At 45.8% G+C, this 21,608-nt stretch overlaps 2 protein-coding genes across 2 annotated transcripts in view; one reads left to right on the forward strand and one right to left on the reverse strand.

The window, feature by feature from the left end:
• Window positions 1–642: 642 nt before the first annotated feature.
• LOC138786378 (CD209 antigen-like protein 2) lies at window positions 643–15,807 on the reverse strand. The gene is made up of 7 exons (XM_069963366.1): window positions 15,721–15,807; window positions 14,883–15,011; window positions 12,702–12,746; window positions 11,316–11,342; window positions 9,812–9,960; window positions 3,543–3,649; window positions 643–1,701 (listed from the first exon to the last, which is right to left on the reverse strand). Exons 1-7 carry the CDS (start codon window positions 15,779–15,781, stop codon window positions 1,590–1,592), a joined length of 630 nt encoding a protein of 209 aa, XP_069819467.1. The 5' UTR covers window positions 15,782–15,807; the 3' UTR covers window positions 643–1,589.
• Window positions 15,808–15,992: 185 nt separating this feature from the next.
• Window positions 15,993–21,608, forward strand: part of LOC138786374 (C-type lectin domain family 4 member F-like) — a 43,675-nt gene continuing 38,059 nt past the window's right edge. The window contains exon 1 of the mRNA XM_069963362.1: window positions 15,993–16,076. The gene's annotated coding sequence lies outside the window, so the exon portion shown is untranslated. The remainder of the gene's footprint in view (window positions 16,077–21,608) is intronic.

Consider the following 21,608-nt stretch of genomic DNA (forward strand, 5'->3'; position numbering starts at 1 on the left):
TTTTATGTAATGTAGTATATGGCTATATGCCTTCCTTTATTGGTGTCACAGGTGTCTGTGTTGATTGAAGTGGGAGGTTCTGAGTTCCCCTCCCCCTTTTGATGTCATTTTGGTTTGTGATATATATTGCTGTTTTGTTTTGTCAGTATCATGACTCTTGAGAAAGGAACCGGTGCGGTTCCGAAACGCGTTGAGTCTCCACAATAAAACATTTTTATTACTCACTGTGCCTCGATCTCAAGTTGGACCTGCGCCCCATAATCCGTGTAGTCTGGAGTTGGAGGTTGTTTGTATCTTTGGTCCTCATCATGACTCCCCTCCCACTCCTGGTCCCCAGCATGACTCCTCTCCAATTCCTGGACCCCAGCATGACCCTCCTCCCATTCCTGGTCCCCAGTATGACCCCCTCCCATTCCTGGTCCCCAGCATAACTCCTCTCCCATTCCTGGTCCCCAGTATGACCCCCTCCCATTCCTGGTCCCCAGCATGACTCCTCTCCCATTCCTGGTCCCCAGTATGACCCTCTCCCATTCCTGGCCCCAGCATGACTCCTCTCCCATTCCTGGTCCCCAGTATGACCCCCTCCCATTCCTGGTCCCCAGCATGACCCCCCTCCCATTCCTGGTCCCCAGCATGACTCCTCTCCCATTCCTGGTCCCCAGTATGACCCTCTCCCATTCCTGGCCCCAGCATGACTCCTCTCCCATTCCTGGTCCCCAGTATGACCCCCTCCCATTCCTGGTCCCCAGCATGACTCCTCTCCCATTCCTGGTCCCCAGCATGACTCCTCTCCCATTCCTGGCCCCAGTATGACTTGATCCCATTCCTAGTTCCCAGCATGACTCCCCTCCCATTCCTGGTCCCCAGCATTACTCATCTCCCTTTCCTGGTGCCCAGCATGATTCTGTTCCCATTTGTAGTTCCCAACATGACTCCACTCCCATTCCTGGTCCCCAGCATGTCCCCTATCCTAATCCTGGTCCCAATCCCATCTCATTCCTGGTTTAGACCATTGCTTCTCTTCTCATTCCTGGTCCTCAGCTTGCCTCCCCATTTTAGTCCTGGTCCTTAACATGGCTCGCCCTTTAGTTTCTGGTCTTCAGCATGGCTCCCCCTCTTATTACTAGTCACATTTATAGCTTTCTATCTCATTCTTGGCCCCCAGTGTGGGCTCCTCATCTAATTTGTGGTCCCTATTGGCTTCTCTTCCCATCGCAGATTGATGGGATCTGCACCCGCCATATGGCTGACAGCCTCCCTTTTCTGCTTCCACAACGTTGGGTGGCGCTTCTACCTTCACATCCCTTCCAGGTTTCCTCATTCTCACTCCAGTTTGGTGTTGTGGTGCAGGACGGATCTACCCCCAGACGATACAGAGATCTTACAGGTCTTATATGGGATCTATTCACACAAGAAGTGGATGGATAATGGGGGTGGTCGGCTTGTAGAGGGGCAACTTAGACTAAAGACTATTAGGGGATTAAAATAGGTCCACAATGAGTCCACATTGGGAGGGGGTCTCCTCAGGGGGTTGCACTGTATATGTTCCTGCCAGAATCTTGGGTCGTTCCTCCTCACACTCCTCAGGATTAATTTACGTTAACCTTCTTCTCACAGATCCAGTACAGATCCCTATAACAATTCTCCAGGCTCAGACGGGGACCTAATTTAGCGCAGGTTCCAGATCCTTCCCGAATGGACCTGAGGATGGAGACAAAGGAGAAATCAGACATGGAAGGGGGTCAAGAGCACAGATTGGAAGTAACCCTGATGGGACGCCATCTGCTGCCATATACTGATATAACAGTGCTGGGATTACAGTAAAGGAGAAGTCTAGTGAAAATTTTTATTCAAGTATTGTATTACCCCCCAAATGTTATACAAATCAGCAATATAGACTTATTACGGGAAATGCTTATAAAGGGATTTTTTCCCTGCACTTACTACTGCATCAAGGCTTCACTTCCTGGATAACACGGTGATGTCACTTCCTGGATAACATGGTGATGTCACTTCCTGGATAACACAGTGATGTCACTTCCTGGATAACATGGTGATGTCACTTCCTGGATAACACAGTGATGTCACTTCCTGGATATCATGGTGATGTCACTTCCTGGATAACATGGTGATGTCACTTCCTGGATAACACGGTAATGTCACTTCCTGGATAACATGGTGATGTCACTTCCTGGGTAACATGGAGATGTCACTTCCTGGATAACATGGTGATGTAACTTCCTGGATAACATGGTGATGTCACTTCCTGGATAACATGGTGATGTCACTTCCTGGATAACACGGTAATGTCACTTCCTGGATAACATGGAGATGTCACTTCCTGGATAACATGGTGATGTAACTTCCTGGATAACATGGTGATGTCACTTCCTGGATAACATGGTGATGTCACTTCCTGGATAACACGGTAATGTCACTTCCTGGATAACATGGTGATGTCACTTCCTGGATAACATGGTGACGTCACTTCCTGGATAACATTGTGATGTTACTTCCTGGATAACATGGGGATGTCACTTCCTGGATAACACGGTAATGTCACTTCCTGGATAACATGGTGATGTCACTTCCTGGATAACATGGTGACGTCACTTCCTGGATAACATTGTGATGTTACTTCCTGGATAACATGGGGATGTCACTTCCTGGGTAACATGGTTATGTCGCGACCCGACTCCCAGAGCTGTGTGGGCTGTGGCTGCTGTAGAGGATGATGGTAGAGGGATGCTCAGTGTCCCTCCAGTGCCCTGCGTCCCTCAGTGTCCCCCTGCCATCATCCTCTCTAGCAGCCACAGCCCACACAGCTCTGGGAGTCGGGTCGCGACATAACCATGTTACCCAGGAAGTGACATCCCCATGTTATCCAGGAAGTGACATCACCATGTTTATCCAGGAAGTAACATCTCCATGTTACCCAGGAAGTGACATCACCATGTTACCCAGGAAGTGACATGACCATGTTATCCAGGAAGTGACATCACCATGTTATCCAGGAAGTGACATGACCATGTTATCAAGGAAGTGACATCACCATGTTATCCAGGAAGTGACATCACGATGTTTATCCAGGAAGTAACATCACCATGTTACCCAGGAAGTGACATCACCATGTTACCCAGGAAGTGACATGACCATGTTATCCAGGAAGTGACATCACCATGTTATCCGGGAAGTGACATCACCATGTTTATCCAGGAAGTGACATCACCATGTTACCCAGGAAGTGACATCACCATGTTACCCAGGAAGTGACATCACCATGTTATCCAGGAAGTGACATCACCATGTTATCCAGGAAGTGAAGCCTTGATGCAGAAGTAAGTGCAGGGAAAAACTTTTGAGAGCAATACAATACTTTGATGAAAATTTTTGCTGAACTTCTCCTTTAACATTAGATGGCGCCACCTTCTGGGCTGATGTGTGGGCTACGGGTAACACAATGGAGTCCAAATTTGCAGTTCTCATCCCTATGTACATGCTGTATACTGAGAGATGACCCAGCCGGGCTTGGCAGTACATACGTGGTGCTGTCGTCTGCCCATACCCCGATCCACGAATCTTCCTGGTAATGGGTTCCAGACGCAGCCAATCCTACCCAGAACTCCTGAGACATGATGGTGGCCAATCTCTGAAAGAAGAAGAAGAAGATGAGAACCCAGATCCCAGCACAACTCCCATCATCCTGACATGTATCTCACTCCTATGGATGGTGCGTGTGCTGGCACCAGGTAAGTTATTGAAGACAGTGGCCTCCACTAAATAACTCAGTGATGATGCTGAAAGCTCAGATGTGTTCCATCATCCTCTATGACCTCTATGTGTCACCTATCAGCCTCTCTTATATTCTAACATAACCTGCCAGTGTGGTGTCCCACCACTGGTGTTTTTCTCTTGTGCACCTTTCCTAAAGTTTGCACTCAGGTTAAGTGGAGGATGTAGTACACAGTTTCCCCACTAGATGTCACTGTACTTTATATATGTATTGTTTCTCATGCACAGCTGAGGAAGGTAATGGGTTAAATCTCTTTATGTCATGTGTTATGTGCTGACCACTAGGAGGTGCTCTTTCTCCTTTCTCCTATCCTGTCTGTCCTCTCTTGCACACACACAGCCCTGTAGGAGGAGTTAGCTCCAGGTGGGAGGCAGTGTGTGGAGTTAGTCATTGGAGGTCTGTGAGGTCAGATGCAGCAAAAGACTCTATTTTTTGTACAAACCACAACTATCATTATGCAGTGCTAGGTTAACAGAGGGGGAGAGCAGCCACCAAGGAATACCCTTGCCCAGGCCAGGAACTCCTCAAAAAAGTGCATGGCAGACTCCTGAAGAAAGAGAAGCTGACCCCAATAGGACAAGGCTACTGGTGTATATAAAAGGTCTACGTATCCTACTGCGCAGTGCAGGTAACTGGGAAAACTCAGACACTTCGCTACACCCAGATAACCGACGACTGGGACTCGTACTACCCTAGCAGAACAAGTACCTCACAACTGCAGGGCAGAAGGCGGTCAGACACGGGTCTAAACGTGAGTACGAGTATCACTTATCTACTTATATATACACTACAGTTCCGGCAGAGTACAGAATCTACACTGGGCAAGGGCTCCTCTGGCAAACTCCTCTCCTCTTCTATCTCTAAAAAGCACTACTACTACTTCTACTAGAGCTTCTACTCTTTCCAAGCACCTACTTCAAAGCACCAAGTCAGCACTCAAGTCTGTTGTCAAGATTATTACTGTCTGCAGAGCGTGTACTGTTATCCTGTTATCCAAAGTTCTACAGTAAATTGTAATAGTTTCATATCAAATGCATGGGACTCTGTCTCCTCTGTTTGCACCAGCACCTATACACACCACTGTAATCCTTGGGTTATTTTTCCCCTTCTGTGTATGTGGCACAACAAATAAAATCTACATTACTGGCCAAATACCAAACCAGCCTCTCCTATATTCCATCAGCCTCCTCTGTGACCTGCTAGACTCTCCTATATTCCATCAGCCTCCTCTATGACCTGCCAGACTCTCCTATATTCCATCAGCCTCCTCTATGACCTGCCAGCCTCTCCTATATTCCATCAGCCTCCTCTATGACCTGCCAGACTCTCCTATATTCCATCAGCCTCCTCTATGACCTGCCAGACTCTCCTATATTCCATCAGCCTCCTCTATGACCTGCCAGACTCTCCTATATTCCATCAGCCTCCTCTATGACCTGCCAGACTCTCCTATATTCCATCAGCCTCCTCTATGACCTGCCAGACTCTCCTATATTCCATCAGCCTCCTCTATGACCTGCCAGACTCTCCTATATTCCATCAGCCTCCTCTATGACCTGCCAGCCTCTCCTATATTCCATCAGCCTCCTCTGTGACCTGCCAGACTCTCCTATATTCCATCAGCCTCCTCTATGACCTGCCAGACTCTCCTATATTCCATCAGCCTCCTCTATGACCTGCCAGACTCTCCTATATTCCATCAGCCTCCTCTATGACCTGCCAGACTCTCCTATATTCCATCAGCCTCCTCTATGACCTGCCAGACTCTCCTATATTCCATCAGCCTCCTCTATGACCTGCCAGCCTCTCCTATATTCCATCAGCCTCCTCTATGACCTGCCAGACTCTCCTATATTCCATCAGCCTCCTCTATGACCTGCCAGACTCTCCTATATTCCATCAGCCTCCTCTATGACCTGCCAGACTCTCCTATATTCCATCAGCCTCCTCTATGACCTGCCAGCCTCTCCTATATTCCATCAGCCTCCTCTATGACCTGCCAGCCTCTCCTATATTCCATCAGCCTCCTCTGTGACCTGCCAGACTCTCCTATATTCCATCAGCCTCCTCTATGACCTGCCAGACTCTCCTATATTCCATCAGCCTCCTCTATGACCTGCCAGACTCTCCTATATTCCATCAGCCTCCTCTATGACCTGCCAGCCTCTCCTATATTCCATCAGCCTCCTCTATGACCTGCCAGACTCTCCTATATTCCATCAGCCTCTTCTATGACCTGCCAGACTCTCCTATATTCCATCAGCCTCCTCTATGACCTGCCAGACTCTCCTATATTCCATCAGCCTCCTCTATGACCTGCCAGACTCTCCTATATTCCATCAGCCTCCTCTATGACCTGCCAGACTCTCCTATATTCCATCAGCCTCTTCTATGACCTGCCAGACTCTCCTATATTCCATCAGCCTCCTCTATGACCTGCCAGCCTCTCCTATATTCCATCAGCCTCTTCTATGACCTGCCAGACTCTCCTATATTCCATCAGCCTCTTCTATGACCTGCCAGACTCTCCTATATTCCATCAGCCTCCTCTATGACCTGCCAGACTCTCCTTTATTGCATCAGCCTCCTCTATGACCTGCCAGACTCTCCTATATTCCATCAGCCTCCTCTATGACCTGCCAGCCTCTCCTATATTCCATCAGCCTCCTCTATGACCTGCCAGACTCTCCTATATTCCATCAGCCTCCTCTATGACCTGCCAGACTCTCCTATATTCCATCAGCCTCCTCTATGACCTGCCAGACTCTCCTATATTCCATCAGCCTCCTCTATGACCTGCCAGACTCTCCTATATTCCATCAGCCTCCTCTATGACCTGCCAGACTCTCCTATATTCCATCAGCCTCCTCTATGACCTGCCAGACTCTCCTATATTCCATCAGCCTCCTCTATGACCTGCCAGACTCTCCTATATTCCATCAGCCTCCTCTATGACCTGCCAGACTCTCCTATATTCCATCAGCCTCCTCTATGACCTGCCAGACTCTCCTATATTCCATCAGCCTCTTCTATGACCTGTCAGACTCTCCTATATTCCATCAGCCTCTTCTATGACCTGCCAGCCTCTCCTATATTCCATCAGCCTCTTCTATGACCTGCCAGACTCTCCTTTATTGCATCAGCCTCCTCTATGACCTGCCAGACTCTCCTATATTCCATCAGCCTCCTCTATGACCTGCCAGACTCTCCTATATTCCATCAGCCTCCTCTATGACCTGCCAGACTCTCCTATATTCCATCAGCCTCCTCTATGACCTGCCAGACTCTCCTATATTCCATCAGCCTCCTCTATGACCTGCCAGCCTCTCCTATATTCCATCAGCCTCCTCTGTGACCTGCCAGACTCTCCTATATTCCATCAGCCTCCTCTATGACCTGCCAGACTCTCCTATATTCCATCAGCCTCCTCTATGACCTGCCAGACTCTCCTATATTCCATCAGCCTCCTCTATGACCTGCCAGACTCTCCTATATTCCATCAGCCTCCTCTATGACCTGCCAGACTCTCCTATATTCCATCAGCCTCCTCTATGACCTGCCAGCCTCTCCTATATTCCATCAGCCTCCTCTATGACCTGCCAGACTCTCCTATATTCCATCAGCCTCCTCTATGACCTGCCAGACTCTCCTATATTCCATCAGCCTCCTCTATGACCTGCCAGACTCTCCTATATTCCATCAGCCTCCTCTATGACCTGCCAGCCTCTCCTATATTCCATCAGCCTCCTCTATGACCTGCCAGCCTCTCCTATATTCCATCAGCCTCCTCTGTGACCTGCCAGACTCTCCTATATTCCATCAGCCTCCTCTATGACCTGCCAGACTCTCCTATATTCCATCAGCCTCCTCTATGACCTGCCAGACTCTCCTATATTCCATCAGCCTCCTCTATGACCTGCCAGCCTCTCCTATATTCCATCAGCCTCCTCTATGACCTGCCAGACTCTCCTATATTCCATCAGCCTCTTCTATGACCTGCCAGACTCTCCTATATTCCATCAGCCTCCTCTATGACCTGCCAGACTCTCCTATATTCCATCAGCCTCCTCTATGACCTGCCAGACTCTCCTATATTCCATCAGCCTCCTCTATGACCTGCCAGACTCTCCTATATTCCATCAGCCTCCTCTATGACCTGCCAGACTCTCCTATATTCCATCAGCCTCCTCTATGACCTGCCAGACTCTCCTATATTCCATCAGCCTCCTCTATGACCTGTCAGACTCTCCTATATTCCATCAGCCTCTTCTATGACCTGCCAGCCTCTCCTATATTCCATCAGCCTCTTCTATGACCTGCCAGACTCTCCTATATTCCATCAGCCTCTTCTATGACCTGCCAGACTCTCCTATATTCCATCAGCCTCCTCTATGACCTGCCAGACTCTCCTATATTCCATCAGCCTCTTCTATGAGCTGCCAGACTCTCCTTTATTGCATCAGCCTCATCTGTGACCTGTCAACGTCTTCTATGACCTGCCAGCCTTATCTATGACCTGTCAGCCTTCTCTATGCCAGCCTCTCCCAGCCTCCTCTATGCCAGCCTCCTCTGTGACCTGTCAACCTCCTCTAAGATCTGCCAGCATCCTCTATGACCTGTCAGCCTCTTCTATGATCTGCCAGCCTCCTCTATGATTTGCCAGCCTCCTCTATGACCTGTCAGCCTCTTTCATGATCTGCCAGCCTCCTCTATGACCTGTCCGCCTCCTCGATGATCTTCCAGCCTCCTCTATGACCTGTCAGTCTCTTCCATGATCTGCCAGCCTCCTCTATGATCTGCCATCCTACTCTATGATCTGCCATCCTCCTCTATGACCTGTCAGCCTCCTCTATGACCTGTCAGCCTCCTCTATGACCTGTCAGCCTCATGTATGACCTGCCAGCCTCATGTATGACCTGCCAGCATCTCCTATATTCCTTTAACCTTACTCTATGTCCTATCAGCCCCCTCTATAGCCCCTTAGCCTTCTTTGTCATCTGGCCTCTCCTGTTGTAATGGCCCTTAACCAATGTGCCCTTACTGTACACTACTACACTGGTGTTTTCTGTGCTATGTGCTTACAGATGTCTTACAGCAGCATTCCCACAGTATTCACACAGTATTCCCACAGTACTTGCACAATGTTCCCTCAGCATTCCTACAATGTTCCCGCAGTACTTGCACAATGTTCCCTCAGCATTCCTACAGTGTTCCCGCAGTACTTGCACAATGTTCCCTCAGCATTCTTACAATGTTCCCGCAGTACTTGCATAATGTTCCCTCAGCATTCTTACAGTGTTCCCGCAGTACTTGCACAATGTTCCCTCAGCATTCTTACAGTGTTCCCGCAGTACTTGCACAATGTTCCCTCAGCATTCCTGCAGTGTTCCCGCAGTACTTGCACAATGTTCCCTCAGCGTTCCCGCAGCATTACTGCAGTATTTGCACAATGTTCCCTCAGCAATCCTGTAGTGTTCCCGCAGTACTTGCACAATGTTCCCTCAGCATTACTGCAGTGTTCCCGCAGTACTTGCACAATGTTCCCTCAGCATTCCCACAATGTTCCCTCAGCATTCCTGCAGTGTTCCCGCAGTACTTGCACAATGTTCCCTCAGAATTCCTGCAGTGTTGCCACAGCGTACCTACAGTACTTGCACAATGTTCCCTCAGCATTCCCGCAGTACTTGCACAATGTTCCCTCAGCATTCCCACAATGTTCCCTCAGCATTCCCGCAGTGTTCCCGCAGCATTCCCGCAGTATTTGCACAATGTTCCCTCAGTATTCCCGTAGCAGGGTGAAAGACCTTATTAGACCACATAGTATATTTGCAGAAGACTGATCATAGTCACCAGTAGGCAATGTCAGGTCTATAGTCAGTGGCCATGGTGCATTCTAGAGCTCCTTATCTGAGGTTACTGGTAGTTCACCCCCTTTGGATTTTGCTTTGGCGTCCAAACAATCTACTCATAAATCAGAGAAGGCCCAGAATATTCATACAGAAGACAACCCCGACTGACCAGGATGAGACCCTCCTTCACGATGGCCAGCCGTCCGCCCATCTGCCTGCAGATTCTGTCACTGTCATCTCTGGTTTTCTTGTTTTCAGAGAAGAAATAACATTTATTTTCAATCCAGATCCATCGAGGTGAACATGGCCGACAGAGTCCTACAGAGATAGAGAAGAAGTATGGCGGCTGCTTATACATAACAGAGATTGGACCAATGACTTATAGATGATGACACCGCACTGGACGCTCAGAGATCTCACCACTCCCTCTACAGTATAGGGTGGTGAGAAGAGGACAGGAAGATCACCAAGAGGGTAGAGAGGTGAGCAGAGAATGGAGGGCCAAGGGTAAAAGAGAACACAGAGAAGAGGAAGAGAACACAGAGAAGAGCACAGGAAGATCACGAGAGGGCAGAGAGGTGAGCAGAGTATGGAGGGTGGCGGGTAAAAGAGAACACAGAGAAGAGGACGGGAAGATCACCGAGACAACAGAGAGGTGATCAGAGAATGGAGGGCCGAGGGTAAAAGAGAACACAGAGAAGAGGACAGGAAGATCACAGAGAGGCGAGCAGAGAATGGAGGGCAGAGAGGTGAGGAGAGAATGGAGGGCAGAGGGTAAAAGAGAACACAGAGAAGAGGAAAGGAAGATTACCGAGACAACAGAGAGGTGAGCAGAGAATGGAGGGCTGAGGGTAAAAGACAACAGAGAGAAGAGGACAGGAAGATCACCAAGAGGACAGGGAGGTGACCAGAGAATGGAGGGCCGAGGATAAAAGAGAACAGAGAGAGGAGGACAGGAAGATCCCCGAGAGGACAGGGAGGTGAGCAGAGAATGGAGGGCCGAGGGTAAAAGAGAACACAGAGAAGAGGACAGGAAGATCACAGAGAGGACAGGGAGGTGATCAGAGAATGGAAGGCGGAGGTCAAAAGAGAACACAGAAAAGAGGACAGGAAGATCACCGAGACAACAGAGAGGTGAGCAGAGAATGGGAGGCGGAGGTCAAAAGAGCACACAGAGAAGAGAACAGGAAGATCACCAAGAGGACAGGGAGGTGAGCAGAGAATGGAGGGCCGAGGGTAAAAGAGAACACAGAGAAGAGGAAGGGAAGATCACCGAGACAACAGAGAGGTGATCAGAGAATGGAGGGCAGAGGGTAAAAGAGAACAGAGAGAAGGGGACAGGAAGATCACAGAGCGGACAGAGAGGTGACCAGAGAATGGAGGGCCGAGGGTAAAAGAGAACAGAGAGAAGGGGACAGGAAGATCACAGAGCGGACAGAGAGGTGACCAGAGAATGGAGGGTGGTGGGTAAAGGAGAACACAGAGAAGAGGACAGGAAGATCACAGAGAGGTGACCAGAGAATGGAGGGTGGTGGGTAAAGGAGAACACAGAGAAGAGGAAAGGAAGATCACAGAGAGGGCAGGGAGGTGAGCAGAGAATGGAGTCACTCCTATATACAGTCACCTGTACACACAGCATAACACTGATCAGGATATACATCTACAGTCATTACCTGCGGTGACATTCAGCGGATGAGATGCTGCAAAGTAAAGTGAGACGTCAGTGTCCTGAGGAGCCAAAGCCACCTTTCATGGGGCCAACTGACAGGATGATGTCACTTATAGCTATGACATTAGATCCTTTCCTGGCTACTGGAACCTTTCACACCACTTATAGGGGAACTCCAACCAAAAGCCCAAACTCCTTCAATGATCCCCTAAGATTCCAGCACAGTGGATCATAGACGGACGTGGTATATCTGGTATCAAGTTTACTTTTGTCATCAATTTGAGTAATATAATCTTTCAGCCATGGTTTCCTAATACTTTCCTCCACAGGGGTTTTTTCTTTTTCTGAGTGCTGGGAGATGCCTCTTGGTGAGCCGGCTATTAGGCTTTATAAAGCAAGCTCAGCGTTCCTGCATACTCTACTCCTATATGGTTTCCTGACTTCTCCTGACCTTGGCTCTGTTACCTGTCTATTCTCTTGGATCCTGCTTTTGTACTTTGCTGCCCATTTGGTCCTCACCTCGGCCCGTTGACCTCCCCTGTATGTTAGTCTGCCTTGTCTATTCTTCTGCGTTTCACCGCAGCCTCAAAAAGGTTCTATCTCCTTGGTTGTCTGTAGTCGTCTGGTAAACAGGTTGGACCAGGTAAGCGCTCACTTTCTGTGTCTTTCACTGCCCCTTTTCTGGTCTGATCAGATGGTTCCCGAAGAAAGCAGCACCATGCTCTTCCCCCAAGGAGGAGAATTGGTGAATATACAGAAGAGAGAAGCACTATGCTCCTCCCCTGAGGATCTCACTGTATGGTGAATTGGTGAATATACAGAAGAGATCAGCACAAGGCTCCTCCCCCGAGGATTGATCGTATGGTGGATTGGTGAATATACAGAACAGAGAAGCACTATGCTCCTCCCCCGAAGATTGATCATATGGTGAATTGGTGAATATACAGAAGAGATCAGCTTTATGCTCCTCCCCTGAGGATCTCACTATATGGTGAATTGGTGAATATACAGAAGAGATCAGCACAAGGCTCCTCCCCTGAGGATCTCACTGTATGGTGAATTAGTAAATATGCAGAAGAGATCAGCACAAGGCTCCTCCCCTGAGGATCTCACTGTACGGTGAATTGGTGAATATACAGAAGAGATCAGCTTTATGCTCCTCCCCTGAGGATCTCACGGTATGGTGAATTGGTGAATATACAGAAGAGAGCAGCACAAGGCTCCTCCCCTGAGGATCTCACTGTATGGTGAATTAGTAAATATGCAGAAGAGAGCAGCACCATGCTCTGCCCCTAAGGATCTGACCGTATGGTAAATTGGTGAATACACAGAAGAGAGTAGCACTGGAGGATCTTACCATACTCTGCAGAAGAAACATGTGACCACTGACCTGTAACTTCATTGTGTGGACTGTAATCTGTCAAATAATCTGCAACTGAATAGAAATGTAAAGAGACAAAAGGTGTAAAAATGTCTGGAGTATAGAGAGTCCTAACAACACCTAAATGTATTCCATCACAGTACCAGTACTCAAACACTGCCTGGTAGAGAAGTACAAGTACTCACTAGCTTCCTAGTAGTGAGTACTTACTTCTAGTAGAGCAGTACCATTACTCAACAGCTTCCTAGTAGAGGAGTACCAGTACTTACTCACTTCTTAGTAGAGGAGTACCAGTACTCAACAGCTTCCTAGTAGAGGAGTACCAGTACTTACTCACTTCTTAGTAGAGGAGTACCAGTACTTACTCACTTGTTAGTAGAGGAGTACCAGTACTTACTCACTTGTTAGTAGAGGAGTACCAGTACTTACTCACTTGTTAGTAGAGGAGTACCAGTACTTACTTCTTAGTAGAAGAGTACCAGTACTTACTTCTTAGTAGAGGAGTACCAGTACTTACTCACTTCTTAGTAGAGGAGTACCAGTACTTACTCACTTCTTAGTAGAGGAGTACCAGTACTTACTCACTTGTTAGTAGAGGAGTACCAGTACTTACTTACTTCTTAGTAGAAGAGTACCAGTACTTACTTCTTAGTAGAGGAGTACCAGTACTTACTCACTTCCTAGTAAATGAGTACCTCTACTTACTCACTTCCTAGTAGAAGAGTACCAGAACTTACTTCCTAGTAGAGGAGTACCAGTACTCATCCGCTTCCTAGTAGAGGATTATTTACTTCTAGTAGAGCAGAACCAATATTCAGCAGCTTCTCAGTAGAGGAGTTCCTATACTTACTCTCTTCTAGTAGAGCAGTACCATTACTCTGCAGCTTCCTAGTAGGGGAGTACTAATACTTACTTCTAGTAGAGCAGTACCATTACTCTGCAGCTTCCTAGTAGAAGAGTACCAGTATTTACTCACTTCTAGTAGAGCAGTACCATTACTCTGCAGCTTCCTAGTAGGGGAGTACCAATACTTACTTCTTGTAGAGCAGTACCATTACTCTGCACCTACCTAGTAGGGGAGTACCAATACTTCTAGTAGAGCAGTACCATTACTCTGCAGCTTCCTAGTAGGGGAGTACTAATACTTACTTCTAGTAGAGCAGTACCATTACTCTGCAGCTTCCTAGTAGGGGAGTACTAATACTTACTTCTAGTAGAGCAGTACCATTACTCTGCAGCTTCCTAGTAGAAGAGTACCAGTATTTACTCACTTCTAGTAGAGCAGTACTAACATTCACTGACTTCCTAGTAGAGGAGTACCTGTACTTACTCTCTTCTAGTAGAGCAGTACCATTACTCTGCAGCTTCCTAGTAGGGGAGTACCAATACTTACTTCTAGTGGAGCAGTACCATTACTCTGCAGCTTCCTAGTAGGGGAGTACCAATACTTACTTCTTGTAGAGCAGTACCATTACTCTGCAGCTTCCTAGTAGGGGAGTACCAATACTTACTTCTTGTAGAGCAGTACCATTACTCTGCAGCTTCCTAGTAGGGGAGTACCAATACTCACTTCTTGTAGAGCAGTACCATTACTCTGCAGCTTCCTAGTAGAAGAGTACCAGTACTTACTTCTAGTAGAGCAGTACTAACATTCACTGACTTCCTAGTAGCACAGTGTCAGTACTTACCAGCTTCCCAGTGGAGCAGTGCCAAAATCCACTTCATAGTAACATTATATCACTATTTGTAGAATAATATAGTAGTACTTCCTATTACCAGTACCAATACTTCCCCTTTTCGTAGTAGAGCAGTACTAGTACTCACTTCTTAATAGAACAGTCCCAATACTCTCTCTTCCTGGTAGACCGGTATTAGTACTACCTTCTAGTAAAACAGTACGTACTAATATGTTTCCTAGTACCATGGTAACAGTACTTACCTATTTCCTAGTAGAATAGTACTACTATTACTAGCATTACTAGTATTCACCCATTTCCTAGTAGACCGATACTTCTTTTTCTAGTAGAGAACTACTACTGCTCACCCACCTTATAGCAGCACGGCACTAGGAGTCACTTCTTCATGGAACAGTCCCAATACTCTCACTTCCTGGTAGACTATTATTAGTGTCACCTAGTAGAGCAGTATCAGTACTCACATACTTCCTAGCATCACGGTACCAGTACTCACCCTCATGTTCATCATGTTTGTCATGCCTCTCCCTGTTGGTGGACGTCACTCTTACAACCACGATCAGTAGAAGGAGGTTTGTGGTCAGCAGAGACCAAATCAGAATTGCTGGCTTCTTAGACCAGATATCTGGGGGATGGGAATGTAGTGAGGGACTTGTGATAATGGTGTTCATGTATAAAGTCCCGGACCCACCATAAAATAATGATAAGTAAAGGTGAGAACTCTCATGCCTTATACTACAAATATCCCCTAGATCATGGCCTCCTCTCTGCTGTCTCTTGGCCATGTTCTGGATCCTGCATCTAGAAGCTAAGAGATGTGAGACACCAGATGAGCTGTCTGAGGTCAGAGAGCTCGGAGATCACTTCTCCTGAAGCAGAAATAGATCCACCTCAGTATCAACCATCACAGCCCTTCCTGCAGTGTATGTCAGTAAGAAAGACCCAACTGTAACCAGATGCTGGTGGTGACCTTCTCCATGTTATGTGTACAGGCTTCATGTGATGGGAACATCCAACGTTCCTACAGAAAACCTTCTCAACTGTAGTTCTCCTTGGGAAAGAACCTGAGACATTGAAGATTCAGCAACCCCAGGAACGTTCTTTATATACGATATACCTTGAAATTGGTCACTCCTGACACCCCCCTACATTATATCATGATGTGGGACAAGTCTATATTGACCCCCGACATCATCAGTTCTGAGGTCTGAAGCTTAGGGAAAGAAGTAGGTCCACCATGGGAGTGGTTGTACCGCACAGCAGCAGTATCTTCCCAATCATTTACCAGGGAGGAAATATAACTTATAATGGATGGTTGTAATGGAACCTCCTACCTGGGTTCTGAGGGGCAGGGGTCTTCACACTGGGGCTGATGGATATCTTGGTCTCGTCCATCCTTCAATGCTTTGCAGACTCTTTGTAGATCAGTGGTCAGGTTTGAGTTTGTTTTTTGCTCTTAGTTCCTCAGATATTAGTTTCCTCCTCCTCCGCAGGGCTCATCACACGGAGGGCGGTGTAACGGGTCATTCTGGAGACGTTGAAGAAGAAGGTGTGACATTTTAACCACTAGAAGTTTCTCTCAGATTCAATTCTACTTTGTACCAAAGGCATCTGGGTAGCAACATCTACAACCTGGCCTAGACGTCATGGAATGAATGCTGACGGCATCTGATCTGGACATGCCCTCCAGGTCGGTTTGGTAAATGATATTAGACGTTTCCTACACTACCATTCCATTATCAATGTTGTCCTCTCCTGAGTTTTACCTGCTTGGTCTTCTCTCTGAAGATTTATGGACGCACGTATGAGAAGAAAGTCATTGCTCATAGGACATAGAAGCCTTGGCTAAGGAATCACAAGTGAACTAGATGCTCTACATTAAAGGGGTAGTCCACCCAAAAATTTTTTCTTTCAAATCAACTGCTACCATGAAGTGCCAGAGATTTGTAATTTACTTCTATTAAAAAATCTCAAGCCTTCCAGTACTTATCAGCTGCTGTATGCCCAACAGGAAGTTGTATTATTTCCAGTCTGAAGAGCAGGAGAGGTTTTCTATGGGGATTTGCTCCTGCTTTGGACAGTTCCTGACATGAACAGAGGAGGCAACAGAGAGCACTGGGTCAGACAGGAAAGAAAACACCACTTCCTGCTGGACACACAGCAGCTGATAAGTACTGGAAGACTTAAGTTTTTTTAATAGAAGTGAATTACAAATCTCTGGCACTTTATGGCACCAGTTGATTTGAAGAAAATTTTTTTTGGGTGGACTACCCCTTTAAGCGATGATTTCCTAGCATAGTCTGTGGACGATGGGGGTCACATCAGAAGCTATAAGGGCAAATCACTATAAGATATGGGAACAGCATTGCCCTGTATCTCCTTTGTATTGGGACTCAATAAGTATTAAGTAAAAATCCTACTGTATTCTCATCATCCACTCTCCTAGACTAGACACCTATTTCTATTTTCCAAACATTCCTAAATCTCTAAAATGTCCACCAAGAAGCCAATGATATCAGGAACTTATCATCACCTCTTCTATTACTTTCCTTACCGATTCTCCATCTTCTTCCTCACATTCTGTCTCTTTCTCATAATCCATAGTACACAAGGATCTAATCCACATGAACCGCCCCTCTGGGATGGCAATAAGCTTTATCAGGATATGACCACTCATTAGGAAAGGGAAACTATTAGAATATTTTTTATGATAACTTCTAGTCAAGAACCAGAATCGTAACTCTGTATAAATATTGTTTGATCCTACAAATTACCAATGCAGCATTGATGAGTAAATGATAACTCCAGAGAGCACCGATCTCTATCATACATAAATGGTATCTTACCCCAGACCTATCCCAGAGGGCCGGGCCAACCAGATCTTCCCTCCTGGGAAGACGGATAAATATTCCCAAATACCCGTATAGAGATTAACGTACTGGGGGTGAAGTACGTTCCCATGGCGGTTCCTCAACTCTCATTACAAACCAAATACAGTCCTTATGTTCTAACATTATAGGGGTATTCCCACCTCAGCTAATATAGTTATACCTGTAAGACTTATACAGTTAAATATTTTTAGAAATACAATCGTTTAGCAAACTTGACTTCTTTTCCTGATATGCTGCTCTTTCCATCCCATTGTTGTACAGTTTGTTGTCAAGGTTACAGACCACCACTCTGCTCTAATATATATAGTTATATTATAGATGTATAGAGAAATAGTTTATATACTCTATAATATATAAATAAATATCAATACTATATCAATATATACACCAGCCAGACCACTGCTTTTAGTGCAGAGTGGTAGTTGGTAACCTAGACAACGAGCTTTCACCAATGGGAGGCAGAGAGCGGCCTCTCAGGAGAAGGAGATAAGCTTGCTAAATGATTGTATATACAAAACTATATAACTTGACGAGTCCTACAAGCATAACTGTATTATTATAGATGAGACAAGAATACCCCTTTAATTAAGAAATGTGGCGGTATTATTTTTATATAAATTTCCAATTTTCAGTAAAAAATAGAACGTTGGTTCACAGTGTCACCATATTTAAAAGATTCCTAAAATGTCCCCCAGGAAGGCGGATGCTATCGAGAATAGAGATGAGTGAACTCACGGTATAATCAGCCAAACCCTTGTCTGTTACCACTGCCTATAAGGGATGGACAGAGGCTCCGGGGACCTGTGACTGCCATCCCTGACGTTTCCAGGCTTCACACTAGAGCAGTCACTGGGCGAGCCATCAGGCTCAGGTACAGCTGAATATACTGTTAGTTCACTCATCACTAACCAGAAACGGATCCTTTTCTGATCTTTCTGTATAAACCTATGAACATTTGCAGGTTTCTTCACAAAATGTCTGCCTTAAAGACACAACTAACATTCTACAGATACTAAAAACAACAGAAAGGAAGCAAAGAGATATCTTGGACGTGGCAGATGTTTCTTCTCTTTAAACAGCAAACGAAACCCTAAAACAACTTCCTTATTTTTACTGCAAAAGGGAATTTCATGAAAATCAATAATACTAATGAGAGCTGAGGAACCGCTATGGGTACCAAGCATGCCCCCAGTTGTGTTGGTCTCTATATGGGTAGTTCTGGCTTGCTAGAAGGGCAGGTCTGGATGGGCTTGATCCTCTAGGGTAGGTTTATAACATATTTTAGTTTTTTATACAGTGGTCCCTCAACATGCTATATTGATTGGTTCCAGGACGACCATTGTATCTTGAGAGCAAAACTCTATGTAAAACTGGTAATTAGTTCTGAATCCCCCACAATGTCATCCCAAAATGAGAAAAAATAAAGATGTAAAGAAAAAAAAGCATATAACTAATATGGGTAAAGGAAATACATACAACAGTCAGCAGAAAGATACTGGAGTCTTTCTAAGTAGAAGACTGAAGCGTTTTCAGGTCCTGTAAAGGTCACACAGGGTCCAAAAAAATAAAATGAATCTGCCCTCACCTGGTGTCCAAAGGGGCGACATATCCTGGCACAGTACAGAGCAGTACAGGACATGTAGTATCACGCTAAACTGTAGAGAACATACTAGACACAGCAGTACAGGACATGTAGTATCACACTATACTGTAGAGGAGATACCAGACACACAGCAGTACAGGACATGTAGTATCACGCTAAACTGTAGAGAAGATACTAGACACAGCAGTACAGGACATGTAGTATCACACTATACTGTAGAGGAGATACTAGACACACAGCAGTACAGGACATATAGTATCACACTATACTGTAGAGACGAGATACTAGACACACACAGCAGTACAGGACATGTAGTGTCACACTATACTGTAGAGAGGAAATACTAGACACACAGCAGTACAGGACATGAAGTATCACACTATACTGTAGAGGAGATACTAAACACACACAGCAGTACACGACATGTAGTATCACAATATACTGTAGGGAGAAGATACTAGACACACAGCAATACAGGACATGTAGTATCACACTATACTGTAGAGACGAGATGCTAGACACACACAGCAGTACAGGACATGTAGTATCACACTATACTGTAGAGAGGAGATACTAGAAACACACAGCAGTACAGGACATGTAGTATCACACTATACTGTAGGGAGGAGATACTAGACACACACAGCAGTACAGGACATGTAGTATCACACTATACTGTAGAGGAGATACCAGACACACACAGCAGTATAGGACATGTAGTATCACACTATACTGTAGAGGAGATACCAGACACACACAGCAGTACAGGACATGTAGTATCACACTGTACTGTAGAGGAGATACTAAACACACACAGCAGTACACGACATGTAGTATCACAATATACTGTAGGGAGAAGATACTAGACACACAGCAATACAGGACATGTAGTATCACACTATACTGTAGAGACGAGATGCTAGACACACACAGCAGTACAGGACATGTAGTATCACACTATACTGTAGAGAGGAGATACTAGAAACACACAGCAGTACAGGACATGTAGTATCACACTATACTGTAGGGAGGAGATACTAGACACACACAGCAGTACAGGACATGTAGTATCACACTATACTGTAGAGGAGATACCAGACACACACAGCAGTACAGGACATGTAGTATCACGCTAAACTGTAGAGAAGATACTAGACACAGCAGTACAGGACATGTAGTATCACACTAAACTGTAGAGGAGATACTAGACACACAGCAGTACAGGACATGTAGTATCACACTATACTGTAGAGGAGATACCAGACACACACAGCAGTACAGGACATGTAGTATCACACTATACTGTATAGGAGATACTAGACACACAGCAGTACAGGACATGTAGTATCACACTATACTGTAGAGATGAGATACTAGACACACACAGCAGTACAGGACATGTAGTATCACACTATACTGTAGAGAGGAGATACTAGAAACACACAGCAGTACAGGACATGTAGTATCACACTATACTGTAGAGAGGAGACACCAGACACACAGCAGTACAGCACATGTAGTATCACACTATACTGTAGAGGAGATACCAGACACCCACAACAGTACAGGACATGTAGGATCACACTATACTGTAGGGAGGAGATACCAGACACACACAGCAGTACAGGACATGTAGTATCCCACTATACTGTAGAGGAGATACTAGACACACACAGCAGTACAGGACATGTAGTATCACACTATACTATAGAGGAGATACTAGACACACAGCAGTACAGGACATGTAGTATCACACTATACTGTAGAGGAGATACCAGACACACAGCAGTACAGGACATGTAGTATCACAGTATACTGTAGAGAGGAGATACCAGAAACATAGCAGTACAGGACATGTAGTATCACACTATACTGTAGAGGAGATACTAGACACAGAACAGTACAGGACATGTAGTATCACACTATACTGTAGAGAGGAGATACCAGACACACACAGCAGCACAGGACATGTAGTATCACACTATACTGTAGAGAGGAGACACCAGACACACAGCAGTACAGGACATGTTGTATCACACTATACTGTAGAGGAGATACTAGACACACAGCAGTACAGGACATGTAGTATCACACTATACTGTAAAGACAAGATACTAGACACACACAGCAGTACAGGACATGTAGTATCACACTATACTGTAGAAAGGAGATACTAGAAACACACAGCAGTACAGGACATGTAGTATCACACTATACTGTAGAGAGGAGACACCAGACACACAGCAGTACAGGAAATGTAGTATCACACTATACTGTAGGGAGGAGATATCAGACAAACACAGCAGTACAGGACATGTAGTATCACACTATACTGTAGAGGAGATACTAGACACACACAGCAGTACAGGACATGTAGTATCACACTATACTGTAGAGGAGATACTGGACACAAAGCAGTACAGGACATGTAGTATCACACTATACTGTAGAGGAGATACCAGACACACAGCAGTACAGGACATGTAGTATCACACTATACTGTAGACAGGAGATACCAGACACACACAGCAGTACAGGACATGTAGTATCACACTATACTGTAGAGGAGATACTAGACACACAGCAGTACAGGACATGTAGTATCACACTATACTGTAGAGGAGATACTAGACACAGAACAGTACAGGACATGTACTATCACACTATACTGTAGAGAGGAAATACCAGACACACACAGCAGCACATGACATGTCGTATCACACTATAC

The sequence above is a fragment of the Dendropsophus ebraccatus genome, chromosome 3 (genome assembly GCF_027789765.1).
Source record: "Dendropsophus ebraccatus isolate aDenEbr1 chromosome 3, aDenEbr1.pat, whole genome shotgun sequence".
In the NCBI taxonomy this organism is placed as follows: Eukaryota; Metazoa; Chordata; class Amphibia; order Anura; family Hylidae; genus Dendropsophus; species Dendropsophus ebraccatus.